The following is a 13,698-nucleotide window of genomic DNA, read 5'->3' as shown; positions in this document are numbered from 1 at the left end:
TTTTTTTTTTTTTGTATTTGTATTTGGGCTATTCATGTCCTATATATATAGTCTGCGCAAAGTAGATTTGTTCTTTTAAATGTAATTGTACATGGATTAGCGGAAGCTTGAAGTCATTTTTATGACTTTGTAACCTTCATAATTTTTTGCTATATTTTTTCAGAGCTGTATGCTCAGTGATAGTGATGTAAGAGCTTTATATTCGTAAAATTTTATCAATAAAATTCTATATTTGGAAAAAAAAAAAAAAAACAACAACAAACAACAAACAACGACCGCGCTTCAACGTAATAATCTCCATTGTCCACACGTCGTTACCTAACACAAATGGTTACAAATGGTAGGTGTGCTATCAGCGTCTTGATCTTTTAGAACAAGTGGGTAATCAGCCAATCTCTAGCATAAGAACAATTAAAAAAATTGTCTAAAAATCTATTGCCAAAAATCAGAAAAATACAGTGAGAGTTCGCAATCATTGCTTCACGATCTGCTCATTTGTTAATTCTTTTTTTGGAGGATATTTTCTTTTTGTTTATAATTTTCCAGTCCAAGTGGGCAGGCAGGCAGTCCACTTGACGGCAATATTGAGCCCAAAAAAGAAGGCTGCCACAGGCTAAAGCAGCAGTAAAGGTGAAGCAACTTCCTCAAATAGGCAACCACAAATCACGAGAAGGACATAAACTCAAATGTTAATCAAAGGAAAAAAAAAAAAAAACATAACTTTTTTCTCATTAATCATGACTTTATGTGGTTAATGATAACATCTTTACTGTTTCTGTTGTAAGACAGATAAATTTGCTGCCTTATAACAAACATCAATGACTACGACAAGAACAAGCACGTTGAGAAACAATGACAATTTCGTCTAATTTTAACGCGCAAATTTCGTATTGAATTCATGTTAACTTTAATCGGACCCAATTAATTAAACGAAAATTAGATCTTTTAATTCTAACCCACTAAATTTTTATTGAGATCGTGTCGAATTTACATATTGTGTCAAAAATTATCAGCCATTTTAATAGGATGATATTTACAACTTTCTTTAAAGGAATTTACCACTTTAATATTAAAAATGTGTGCTACACTAGGGTGAAGAGGTTGAGCTAAAAACAAGCACCACGAAGGTGTGAAATTGGGCCCCAATTTTGGAATATTACTTTAATGATGAAACCAAGTGATCATGATGAAAGGAGGCATCGTACAATGAGGCCATTTTCATTATTAATTGATACAAAGCTTTACAAAGTGTCACAGTCGTCGGACCCTTGTCTGAGTTGGATCTTCCATATGGTATGGGAGGATTATTGCTTATCCCTTCATCCTGGCTTGTAGAATGGTAACCAACAGAGGCCATTGGCCAACAGCTAAAACATTCTCCAATGGTTGCACAAAGGTTGGTCGGCTGCAGATTGGCAACTTAATCCGTTGGTTGTTTTAATGCGCAACAACTTTATAGCAATTCAATATATGTTGCTTCTTTGTTAGCACGACGACTTTTGTGTTACTTGTTAAGTATAAATCTTCAACCAATCTAGTCAACCCTAGGAAGAAGACCTAAAGGAAAAGGATCGCCTGGCACAGTTAAGCAAAGCTACTCTCTAAGCCAATCTATCTGATCCCTTTTATACCAAGTACTAAAGCATGTAAATAGAAGTAATTTGAAGAGGATTTGTTCAGGATGTTAGCTGTAAATTACATAAACAGTTGGAATTTAAGTATGCTCTAATACTATATCATATTATTATATTTTAAAATTTTAAATTGAGAAAAAAATAAAATAAAATAATTTAATTAATATTTTTGAAAAAAAAAAAAAAAAGGGTTTGAAAAGTGAATGTGCATATACCAACCCACCAAGTTGAGATAATTAAATACATTAAAGAAGCACTAAAATGGACCACATTTATGCGTTATTACCCCAACCATAACACCAACCCACCAGGTTGAGTTTCTTCAACCCATTATGGAGATTTGTTTCCAATCCATCGATCGACTCAGCCGAACCAGGTCCAGCCTTTCCTTCTTTATGTAGCTAAACCCATTCCCATTATATATATTATTTTCAAATTATAATTTTTTTAAAAACATATTTCCTCATAAAATATTTTTTTGTCATATTTTTTTATCATTTAATTTAAAACCATAACACACTCGAACTAATGAACTTCGCTTCATGAGTCGTAGTTCTTATTTGAAACTAGTAACTTTTAAAATTACCATTTATTAAGAGACTGTGTCACATGACAAGACTAATAACTTTTAAAATTATCATTTATTAGGAAACTGCGTATGACATGTGTTTAAGTATTCACTATTTTTTTTTTTTTTTTTTTTTTTTTTAAGAAAAAAGCACTTTAAAAATGTCATCGGCATATTATTTTTTATAGATTGCGTACAAAATTTTTATTCTAGGAATTAGTTCGACCAAATTAAGTCGCGAGGTATATATATATATGTCGAAGACCTTTCAATCGTTGGGACCAAAAACCAAAAATTAAAAAACAAGGAAATTAAGTTAATATAAACAGCAACAAAATTCACAGATAAAAAGCAGAAAACAAAACACCCAACATGTTGATATATCACATCTTGCCCTGGCGGTCCAAACGTATGACGCCCTCATCATCTATGCGACCCGGATCGTTGAAAGTCTGGCCGGACACCTGGTCAGCCTCTTTCAGCTTCGCAGCTATATATCCCGGCCGGGTCTCTTCCACATCCACCCCAACCTTCGCCGCACTACTCCCCCTGATTATTAATTATTAATTAAGCCTCATCTTGATTAATTAATTAATTAATTTATATCTTAATCGATCTTAATACCTATCAGCATCATCCTTGTACTCCTCGCCACCTCGCACCTTCAACTCTTCCACCGTCCGCCGAGCTTCCTCCTCCGCTTCGCTCAACTTTTCCTGCATATTATTTTTCTCTCATGAAATTTAAACTAGTATATACAGTTCAAAACATATTTAATTGAATTGAAGAAAAAATACTCCAATATTTCTGATGAATTTATATATATACCTTGGTTGTCTCTTTGGTTTCTTCCGTCTTCTGCATGGCTTCCTCTTTCTTTCCAGACAAGAAACCCGTGGCTCTTCGAGCAGCATCAGCAGCCGACTCTTTCAGCCCCCCAAGCTAGTATCCTTCCCCTCTTTTGCTTTCTCAGCACTGTAATCCTTTGTCTCATTTGCCTTCTCCCCCGCACACTCCTTGTACTCCCCCGCCTTTCCCAATGCCGAGTCTTTCGTCTCCTTTGCCTTCTCCGCTGCATACTTCTTGTACTCTTCCGCCTTTTCCTTCGTCGTCTCCTTCGCCTCCCTCGCCTTCTCCGCCGCACTGTCTTTATTCTCCCCTGCTTTCTCGGCGGCATTCTCTGCGCTTTCCCTTGTCGTCTCCGCAGTTTCCTCGCTCTTCCCAACAACAGTTTCCTTCGCATGCTCGTACGTTTCATGAACTGCCTTCAGCACAGACCCAATAACACCGGGCCTCTCTTCTTGCTGCTGAGACTCCTCCCTCTCTCTGTTAATCTCTTCGAGATCCGACGCCGCAAGCTTCGCGGCGGCCTCGGCTCTCTTTTCCTTGAATTCCCTCGCAGACGCCATTGATGGCTTTTCACACGCTCAAAACTTTCTCTAAAATATATATATATATATAAAATCAGATTTTTCAAACGCTTTGTCTTGCTCCACCACTCTGTGAAGGTACTATACAGCTTATTGCATTTGCATATATATAATTCCTCACAAAGTAATGAGTTAATTGCTTTAGAAATGACACGCATTGCCTGAGATCGTCGGAGATAGCCCCGTGGCTTCGGCTTCTACTACTTGGACGCGTGGAGGCGTCTTACATTTGCTGAGGACTGACACGTTGTCTTGCATGCGCATGTTAGAGTAACTCTAGAAGGGTCCTTTGAGATGGTTATCTTCCACGTGTCCCATACACGTGGCGTAATGGGCTTACCTACGATCCCCATTTTGACCCGGGTCATGGATGTACTCTGACGTGAATTCCAGTATCTAGAGAATTTTAAGATACGGCCCACCAGCATCTAAAGTTTTCATCTTAGTGGTAAGAAAATGGGCCGGAGACGAGAAATATTCTTGCTTCATTGCTTGAAATTCTATATGAAAGAGAGATTACTATTATTCTTGTACTATATTAAATTATTATTTATTTAAAAGTTTTAATAATACTAAATGTTCGTATAGATTTTGACCGTAATACCGTATGTCTCTTTAATTTTCTCTCGGATACCTCACACCGCTCTTCTTGCACAAATTTAATTTTCTTATGTATTTCCACATGCAGCACCAATTACCAAATACGTTTAGTGACGCCTCCGTTCACGCCTTAACAAGCATTGCCGTTTGTATGAGTTTGGATTGTTTTCCACACAGACAACAAACGCTTACATGCCAAAGAAGCCTAAATAAATTTTATTGGACACAATCCAATCCAGTTGAAATTAAGGTGACACGTAGAAGGGTTGTACAAGAAAGGAATGACCTTGGATTTGAGGGAATAAGGTTCAATACACATCATTTGAGACAAGAAGGAAGATTATCAAGTCCACCATGCCCGTAATTTCACACTATTGCAAATGATGGTGGTGAATAAATTGGAAATTTACAATACAGATGAATAAGATTATTATTATTATTATTATTTAGCTTCAAGGTAAGAGTTGCCTACCCCTCTGTGGTTATGATAATTAGAAATTCTAAACAAATTAGTGTTATGGTCACAACAAATCGACATCATTATGGACCCTAACATTCATTCTTCTGAGCCACACAGAGTGAAGCACCATGTGAAACACATCAAATCGCTTGGGTGGATACTGAACCTCAAAGTGCCTCCTCACCTGCACTACCCTCCTCTGCATTCTTATATACTGCCTTGGAGAAATATCCATTAGTATCTTCTTCAAGTTTGGAATATCCTTCACCGGAACCTCAACGGAGAATGACTTCCAGTTCAACACATCACTGAATGGTGGAACATAGTGGTCGGAAATCAGCACCGGAACACACCCGGCATAAATGGCCTCCACAACTCTTGGGCTTGCAACCTCGTACCCACTTGGGCAAATGCAGTACTTGCTCTTTCTCATCATGTCATAGTAGGATACGCCTTTTGGGAGGTATCTATGCACCCTTAAATCCTCATCTTTGTTCTCCCAGTGCTCAAGAAGCACGGGTCTAACAGGACCGTGGAGCCCTCCGGCAAAGAAAGCCAAGACCGGACGATGGGACGCAGACGGCCCGCCAAGAAATCCGTGTATCGAACCCGTTCGGAGATTGATCTCTGGAAACGACACATCCTTGGCGGGGTTGAATCCCTCAGATGTGTTAGCATTGCACAGAACTCTAATGGAGTTTTTGTATAGGTGAAGAGTGGAACGGGAAGCTTCTGGCCCCTGAAACAAAAGAATAAATTGCATATGAGAGAATGTTAAATTACCAGTTATCCAAAAAATTTAAGCTTATAAAAAGAGGTAAATTTAATTCCTTAATCAATAATCTCACGTCAAGGGATGATTTGATCAAGTTAAAGTTCAATCTCAGAACCTCTGGATCTTATATATATTAAATCACCCGTTTTCTTAAAAACTTGAATTGATAAAAAGAGATAAATTTAATTACTTAATCAATACTTTTAATATAAAACGAATAGGCAGAGCAATGTACTCACCCAATCGTGGCAAGAAAGCATGAAATGATCTGCTCCTAGGCTTCGATTCCAATAGGGGTACTTTTTTGAAATGATATTGACATAATCTATGACAGTCCTTTTAATCGGACCAAAATCATGGGAGTCACGAACGTAGACAAATCGGACCAGCATTGCCACACTGAAGGGAAGGAAGAAAACATGTGCTTTCTCAGGATCCCTGGTTCTGAACTGGTTGTTCATCTCAATCCCATATATGAAATTCCCTTCTGTAGAGTAAATGCTCTTGCAGGGACCATTATGAAACACTGGGGGCTCCCCTTCTCCATAGACAAAGATCTTGAACTGCTTTTCCATTTCCAAGTAGCTCCTGTTGCAGACAGACAAACAATTGCTACCCCATTAGTAAGCAGAACAAGACAAGATTGAGGAAAATTTTGATAAACCTCGATTGCCGTACCTGTGAAAGGCATTGGCATCCCTATACATCGGACCACTGGGGACAAAGTCAGGATCTTGAGTTCGGTTCCCCTGTTTTGCTTCTTTTATTGCAGCTCGAGCTCTTCTGAGACCAGCTTCAATTCTATCAAGGTTGGTGTGATCTCTTCTGGCTTTCAAGAGTGGGACATGATCAGATTCATTCATGGGAGGAACAATATTATTGCTGGATCCACTCATGGGAGTATAATCCATATCTTCCTTAGTACCATTCTGTTTAACTAATTCTTGGTTAAAAACTCACTAAAATATGGATTCAATGAAAATTTTTTGATATAATAATCATTAATGTCTATAAAACTCATAAATGTGTAATCACAAAGTTCTCTCAATTTTGGAGGAAATTATTCATGTCGGTTTAATTAATTAAATTGGACCCAATTAAAAAAATAAAAATAAAAATTGTTCCATCTACAAATTACTTAAATTGATGAGGCCAAAAGTTAAAGGACAGATCACTAAAAGGTCTCTCCTTCCATTTACTACTTCGGGGGTGCAAAACCAATATGCCACGTCATGGAGGAATACACATCTTTTAGTATAAACAAAGTGCTTTTCTTTAAAAATAGAAAACTAAAATCACAATAAGTTTTCCCAATAGAAATTCAAAGGAGGAAAAAAAAAAAAAAAAAATAATGATCTCAAGCTAATTTGCAGTAGATGACATGGAAAATGACATATAACAAAGCCAATATTAAAATAGGTGGTGGAAGATGAAAATCATAGAGTTTCAGCTGATAATCCTTGTCAGTATAATCTTGAGAAAAGAATGGAATTGAGAAAAGGGGCAAAAAGAAAAGCTGAAAAGAGAAAGAGTTGTAGCTAGCTGCTTACAGTCTGTGTTTGTAGAGGTTCCATGGCGTGTGGAGGAGTAGAAGATCGGTTCACGACAGAATCATCGGCGATAGCTTCTTCCATGTTGTGAACCTCAACCACCACCAAATCCAAACGATTTTCGCTCTCTTTTACTGACGAAACAGGAAACTTTACAGAAGAAGAAGAAGAAGAAGAAGAAGAAGAAGAGGCAGGGAGACCAGAGCTCAATAGCCAGGGGTACCAGTTGGACGACAAAGGACCCAAAACAGAAACAAACCCAGTTACCACAATCAATGAAACCATAAACAACAGAACTTTGACAGAAGCTGACGATGATGTCGTCCAGCACTTTTTGTTACAACTTCCACCCATATCTCTCTCTGATATGATCTCCTAATTAAATTAATTCCCTCCTCCTCTCAAGTTTTTCTATCTAAAAAATCTGCGTAATATTCCACAAGCTACAAAAACTTTCTTTCCTCATTGAGGAAGGAGATATACGAGTTGGGGTTGAAGAGGGTGAACATTTGGTAATAAATGGTTACACCCCCACGCCAAGCGTCCTCTTGTATTGGCCTCTGTTTCCGAGTTTATCATGCAATTTCTTGTATTCCCACTTCTCTCACCGATTCCTTTCAATGTGCCCTTGGATTCCATCCGAATTAGATTATAGTATATATATTTACACTTCCATCCCAATGTACAGACGCACTTTTAGGCCTCTTGCCTCTGAAAATTGTGGATTGAATTTGGAATAATAACTATTTAATTTTGATGAATTGGTAATTATAAAAACTATATTACTTTTAGGGAATAAAAGGAGAATAGAAGCCCTACTTCTAGCATTACTCGTAGTGGTTAAGCATTTTCTTTGGTTACATTAATTAGTGTTTATGATATCTGCATTCTAGGGGTGGCCAATTTTAATAGAAGCCCTACTCATGTACTTAGTTGTGGTTAAACATTTTCTTTTTTCTTACCCCTTTAATTAGACCCGTTAAATGTCTCCCAATTTCTATGGTTACTTTAATTAGTGTTAATGATATCTACATTCTAGGGGTGGCCAATTTTTTATACTAAGTACGAATCGTGCATGAATTCAACACTGAATTAGTATATTATGGTCGAAGAGTTTAACCTGTTTAAATAGGTCGGGTTATGATTGATCTATATAGTTTTATATCTATTATTCGACACAATTCATGCCCGATAGGGCCGGCACAAAACATTTAGGGCTAGCAATTTTTTACACTGCTTCATAAACTATTTGTTTTTTTTAATAGGATTTATGACTTCAATCGGACTCCTCAACTTTACTTGTTAATCATAAGCCCTATTAAAAAAAAAAAAAAAAAACTAATTGCAAGATTTCCACCCAATTTGAGTTTCCTACTTCCAATCCGACTCTAGTCGAAAATCTAAAATGATATCCGACATACAACCCACTTTTATCTAAAGCGGACGGACCGACGCGGGTTAGAAGTTGAGTGGACGGGTTTTTGCCGACCCCTATTTAATGGTCCTGCTGTTAATTAATGAGATGAAATGACCAAATTATTTGGCCATTTCGTTTTGAAAGAGAGTCCCAAATTCCTAAACGTTGTGCTTGTAATTTTTCTGCAACTGGTTCTTGTTCTTATTCATTGGCAGCCACATGAAACTTGCTTAAATTATGAGATAATAGCTGAGAGGTGGAGAACATATATAAGGATAATATACTCAAGCATGGACCTCCGAATTGAGGGTCATATTCGTCCTTATTGTCAATATTGATGGCTCCAATGGCTTCTTCTGTATGTCCACCTCTCAATTACTTCAGTGACGGGTGACAGAAGACACAAGTCAAGCCCTTCAATTCCCATATTTCCCTCTTATTTTGTGATTTTTTCTTGCTCTTTTTTTTTTTTTTTCATAAACGATTGATTTTTATTTTTTTTTTAAAAAAAAGAGGAATCCTATATATCAAACTAATATTTTATTTTTATGACATGACGTGATAGAATATAGTAGTCTTTGGATCAGCTATTAATATTACATACTACACTTTTATTTTACTAACTGAATAGGCAGTGCTCCTTCAACCATTGTTAAAAAAAAAATTAACCAGAAAAAAAATTCACAGACTGATAGGCACTAAAGATGAGGGTGGGATAGATGTGCAATATTTAGCATTTCTCAATTCTCACTGTACTGGTGTGATAGGGTCTAGTAGTCATTAGATAAGCTTTTTTTAAAAAAAAGTCACTAAACCTTGCCACATTAGAATAGTAAGATATTTATATGGTATTGGGATATAACATATAACCTTTATTATAAGGTTTTTGTGATTGATAGGCAACATTATGTTTACTGTCCTATTAATTTATAAATAAAAAATCATAATAAAAACTGAAATATATCGAATTTTTTTATTTATTTAATAATACAGAGAGAGTGATGGGAGAATAGCAATAAAAACACGCTAAAAATGTCACCATCCTATATTTAGGACATCTTTTATGATCGGTGACATCACATGCAAAATAGAAAATCCAAAACAGTCACCACAACGGGTAACTTCGACTGGGGGGGTTGTCTTCTAGTTCTAGACTACTCCACAACTGCACGTGGTTCATTACACCCTGCGGTTCTGTTCCTGTGATGTGGCTTGATGGTACTACTACTACCCATGCATCATGCATGTATGTGGATGTGGTTCATAGAGTTTTTGAGTTCTATCTATATACATCACCCGCATCCCAATTGCTATATAGACTCTGTTTTAGTCCCCTAATTTTGTAGACTAAACTTGTATTTTTTGTTTAGTAAAAAAAATCATAAAACTTTCATATTTAAAGTGCATTTGAAAAAAATAATAATAATGTAAAACATACACGGGCAAATGGGTAGGAACGGAGCCAGCTTTTAATTTGGAGGGTACTCAGGGCCAAAAAGTTTTTGGGAGGAACCAATTGGCAAAAAAATACCTTAAATTATTATTATTTTTACCTTCAATTTTTTTTTTTTTTTGGCCTTAAAAATTTGTTTTTCTTGTAATTTGGGGGGACCAAGGCCACTGCCGATCCCCCCTAAATCCGTCTTTGCAAATAGATGCGTTCAAAATCACGATTTAACCCACTTAGGGTTTGTTTGAAATTACGTTTGACAGGCTTAAAAGTACTTTTAATATTCAAAAAGTCTGTTTGAAGAAAAAAAAATACTCATTTGATAAAAAAAAAAAAAAATTAAAAGTGTTTTTAAGGGTCTAAAAAGCTTAAAAATTGCCAAAAAAAAACATTTTTTGACTTAAAAACTTTATTTCTCAAACACAATCTCAAACAGACTCTTAATGCAATTTTATGAATAATTGGTGCAATAGCATCAAGTTTTTTTTTTTTTTTTTAATTAATGATTCATGGCAAGCAAGATTTGAACTCCTAGAAGGAAGAAAACCATGTACGATGAGGGGCTTTCACAGAGCAACTACCCATGGATTTTATTAGTTATATACAGTAAATGAAACTGAGCAATAGCCAAGAGGTTTATAAATTGCATTGCTTTCTGTCTTTGCCAAGTGCCAACCTAGCTTGCAGGCTTGCAGCTTGAGTTCATCGTGTGCTTGGAAATTTCTGAAATATGGAGTCAGTGGTCCAAATACATAATACTAAGAAGAGGTAAGAAACAGAATCAGAAGGAAAGGAAATACCAATATAAATGGTCTGATTCTAGCATCCAAAATGGAAATGGTAACACATTATTACCTTTCCTTACATTAATTTTCTCTTTTCAACTAATGACATGTTTTATGCTTGAGGATAATTTATTGGCAAGATCCAAATGCCAAATATTCGATTGAGGAGTGCCCAAAACAATGGTGGCGAAACCACTAATCTTGGTGCCATGACTTCTAATTAAGTTTCTTAATTAATTTTAGTGCAATCCACCCAACTTTAACAATTAAGACTGTCTTCAAGGGGTAGCTCAATTAGCTGTAGATCACGCCTCATGAAACAGATTTCACTAGTTCGAATCTCCCTCCCTTTTTGTGGACATATAAAAAAAAAAAAAAAAAACAAAAACAATCAATACTCCTTCTTGCTACTGTCGCAACTGCCTTTTGAAGCAGCTCATTTAATTTCTTGGCCGATGGGCCAATAAGCAATTAGATCAAGTTATTTATGTGACCTATTTTAAATTATTAGCTATTTGTATCAATTGTACTAGGAAGCTTGTTGAGATCCCTACCCCCTCAATGTGTATTTTACATCTATTTAGTTAATGAAAATTTGATGCTACCCTTTTAAAAATGAATTAACTTTTTTCCCAACATAAAATTAAATGAACTGGAACACCCTTCTTCTGTCCCATTTATTTTAATGTTTTTTAAGCTTTGGAGCTGAATTGGAGGGCACGATTTTTCAGGGTTGCAATTGATGATGATCAACGGATCGACTGGGCAGAGGCTGAGAGTCTCGATGATATCAAGTACCACACTTAAACGCACCGGCACCGGCACCGATGACGGGTTTAAATATTACCACCTCAATTTTTTATTCTCAAACCCCAATTAAAAAAAAAAAGGAAAGAGGAAAAAAACAATCATAAAGGCATGCAGACTTCGGTCTGGTTGACGTTTTTCTACCTAGTTCTCTGTGAGGTCAACAACAGAAATGGTAAAATCATTTATTGCACCGACATTGTTCATTAGATGCATGGAGTTTAATCCGACCATATTCTCCTCTAAATTTGACGGAAGAAATTTTTTCAGTTTAGATTATTAAACTAATAAATTATGTGTTTTCATGTTCATTTTTAATAAGATTAGAACATCATAATATTAATATATGAGCAGAGTAGTTTTATTTAGTAGATTCATATACAATATATAATTGAGTACATACCAATTATACAGAAAAAGAGTATTAAATAGCATTCTCCGTATATAAATTAAGTGATTAAGTCCTAAGATTTTTGAATGGCTAGTAATATAACTATTCCACCTAGAAGTAATAATCTATAAAACAATTTTGTCAAAGTTAGGGTGATAATAGGCTTAACAAATCATTAAAGTTTGTCAAAGTTAAAAAAAAAATAATAATATTATTTAGAGCATGTTTGGAAATGGGAAATGCTAGGTGCCTTTCCTGGTGTTCTCCTAGTCCTAAGTAGATATTATTTTCTAAAAACCGGATAAGATAAATAATGGCTACTTTCTTATTTTATTTTATTTTATTTTATTTTATTTTATAAAATAATATCAACTTAAGACCATAAGAGCACCTAGCATTTTCCGTTTGAAATTGCATTGAGAAATATAGTTTTTAAAGTTAACAAAATAAAAATAAAAAACTTTATTTTTAAGTTTTTTCCAAAAAATGAGTTTTTTTTTTACATTTTTTTAGAATAAAAAAAAGTTAAAGAAATACTTTTAAAGGTTTTTTTTTTTTTTTTTTTTTTTACAAAACATTAAAATCTCAAACGCAATACCAAATAGACTCTAAGTAAACTCATGTGCAGTTGCCCACGTTATCCAGTTATATGGTAATTATATAAAAATCTACTAGGTTATTAACTCATTTTCAACAACCAACGGAAAAAAAATAATAAAAATAAAAATTGTGAATGCATATACAATCTGCTTAGTAATATGATGTCAAACCTTTTGCAACTAATTAAAAAAGTTGAGAGTTGGACCTCATCTTAATTAATTAAGAAGGGTCTCCGGGCATTAATTAATGGAATTAGCATATATAGAATATAACATTAATTAATTAAAAAACAAGATTAATTAACAAAGGCAAATGAAAGTGACATGAACATTACGAGCAAGTAATCGAGGTGCATGGTATATAAATATAGGAAAGTGTATGTCTCCGTTGCGTAGACGCGCGGTGATCATGGGCATGGCTGTTACTGAATTAATCCTATATTTAATCAAAGTAATCAAAGACACTAATACAATCACATTCCATAATGTTTCATTTTTTGTCTTTTTTCCTTTAGATAATTTCATATAGTTGGACTTATCCAAATAAGTTAAGGAATTTCTTTAGCCTGATTAGCAATAGATCATGTTATTGTTAACCTCCCTAATTAAACATTAATTCTGATATGGATAAAGTTTTCCTCCATATGTAAATGCTAGATGATACCACATTTATAGCTTATTATGAAGATGTGGCAGCCAAAACTAACCCATGTATCACAAAAAAATAATTCAAAAGTATTGTATGTACAATCCACTTTTGGATTAACAATTAATTGTTAAAAAAATATTCAAAGGTGGATTGGCACGCTACAAAAATTCAATTTTTTAGGTAATGGACCGTTAGTGACGTGTCATTGGTAACGTGTCGTGCGCATGAGATAATTGTAGAATAAAAATATATTTCTAGCTTTACTTATCAATTTTAATAGATGGATTTGGAAGAATCATTAGTAATTTTAATATATATTTTGGATAAAATAAATTTCACTAACAAAATTTGGAGGAAAGATAGTTGTAGGATAAAAATGTGTTTCTAATATTACTTATCAATTTAATAGTTTGCATTTGAAGAACCGTAAGTCTATTATTGAATTATAAATATTTTTTAACTATAATCATTTATTTACTTTTATCTCATTAATAATTAAGAGAGGTATTAATATTCTTTATCTCAATCGGTTCTTTTATCTCATTCCAGATGGACATTAATCAAATGGATTATGGGTTAATTT

The 13,698-nt window shown here is 34.8% G+C and overlaps 2 protein-coding genes across 2 annotated transcripts; both read right to left on the bottom strand.

The window, feature by feature from the left end:
• Nucleotides 1-2,497: 2,497 nt before the first annotated feature.
• Nucleotides 2,498-3,787, bottom strand: LOC132161656 (late embryogenesis abundant protein At3g53040-like). Its single transcript, XM_059571819.1, is given in 4 exon segments — nucleotides 2,498-2,751; nucleotides 2,827-2,918; nucleotides 3,031-3,146; nucleotides 3,149-3,787. Coding segments are annotated over 4 exon segments (837 nt in total). The 5' UTR covers nucleotides 3,612-3,787; the 3' UTR covers nucleotides 2,498-2,585.
• An 857-nt stretch (nucleotides 3,788-4,644) lies between these two features.
• LOC132162637 (probable glycosyltransferase At5g03795) lies at nucleotides 4,645-7,605 on the bottom strand. Its single transcript, XM_059572916.1, has 4 exons — nucleotides 7,018-7,605; nucleotides 6,146-6,396; nucleotides 5,707-6,055; nucleotides 4,645-5,431 (listed from the first exon to the last, which is right to left on the bottom strand). Exons 1-4 carry the CDS (start codon nucleotides 7,369-7,371, stop codon nucleotides 4,754-4,756), a joined length of 1,632 nt encoding a protein of 543 aa, XP_059428899.1. The 5' UTR covers nucleotides 7,372-7,605; the 3' UTR covers nucleotides 4,645-4,753.
• Between the last annotated feature and the right edge of the window lie 6,093 nt (nucleotides 7,606-13,698).

The sequence above is a fragment of the Corylus avellana genome, chromosome ca9 (assembly GCF_901000735.1).
Source record: "Corylus avellana chromosome ca9, CavTom2PMs-1.0".
Classification (NCBI taxonomy): Eukaryota; Viridiplantae; Streptophyta; class Magnoliopsida; order Fagales; family Betulaceae; genus Corylus; species Corylus avellana.
The sequence above is the reverse complement of the archived record's forward strand: the minus strand, read 5'-3'. Positions and strand labels throughout refer to the sequence as shown.

What these genes read in the sequence shown, in the direction of transcription:
- LOC132162637 (XM_059572916.1), bottom strand. Translation starts at nt 7,371, where the DNA reads ATGGGTGGAAGTTGTAACAAAAAGTGCTGGACGACATCATCGTCAGCT. An exon ending in AACCTCTACAAACACAGACT is followed by an intron (nt 6,397 to 7,017) that starts GTAAGCAGCTAG and finishes TTAGTTAAACAG; the next exon opens with AATGGTACTAAGGAAGATAT. An exon ending in TGCTTTCTTGCCACGATTGG is followed by an intron (nt 5,432 to 5,706) that starts GTGAGTACATTG and finishes CTTTTGTTTCAG; the next exon opens with GGGCCAGAAGCTTCCCGTTC.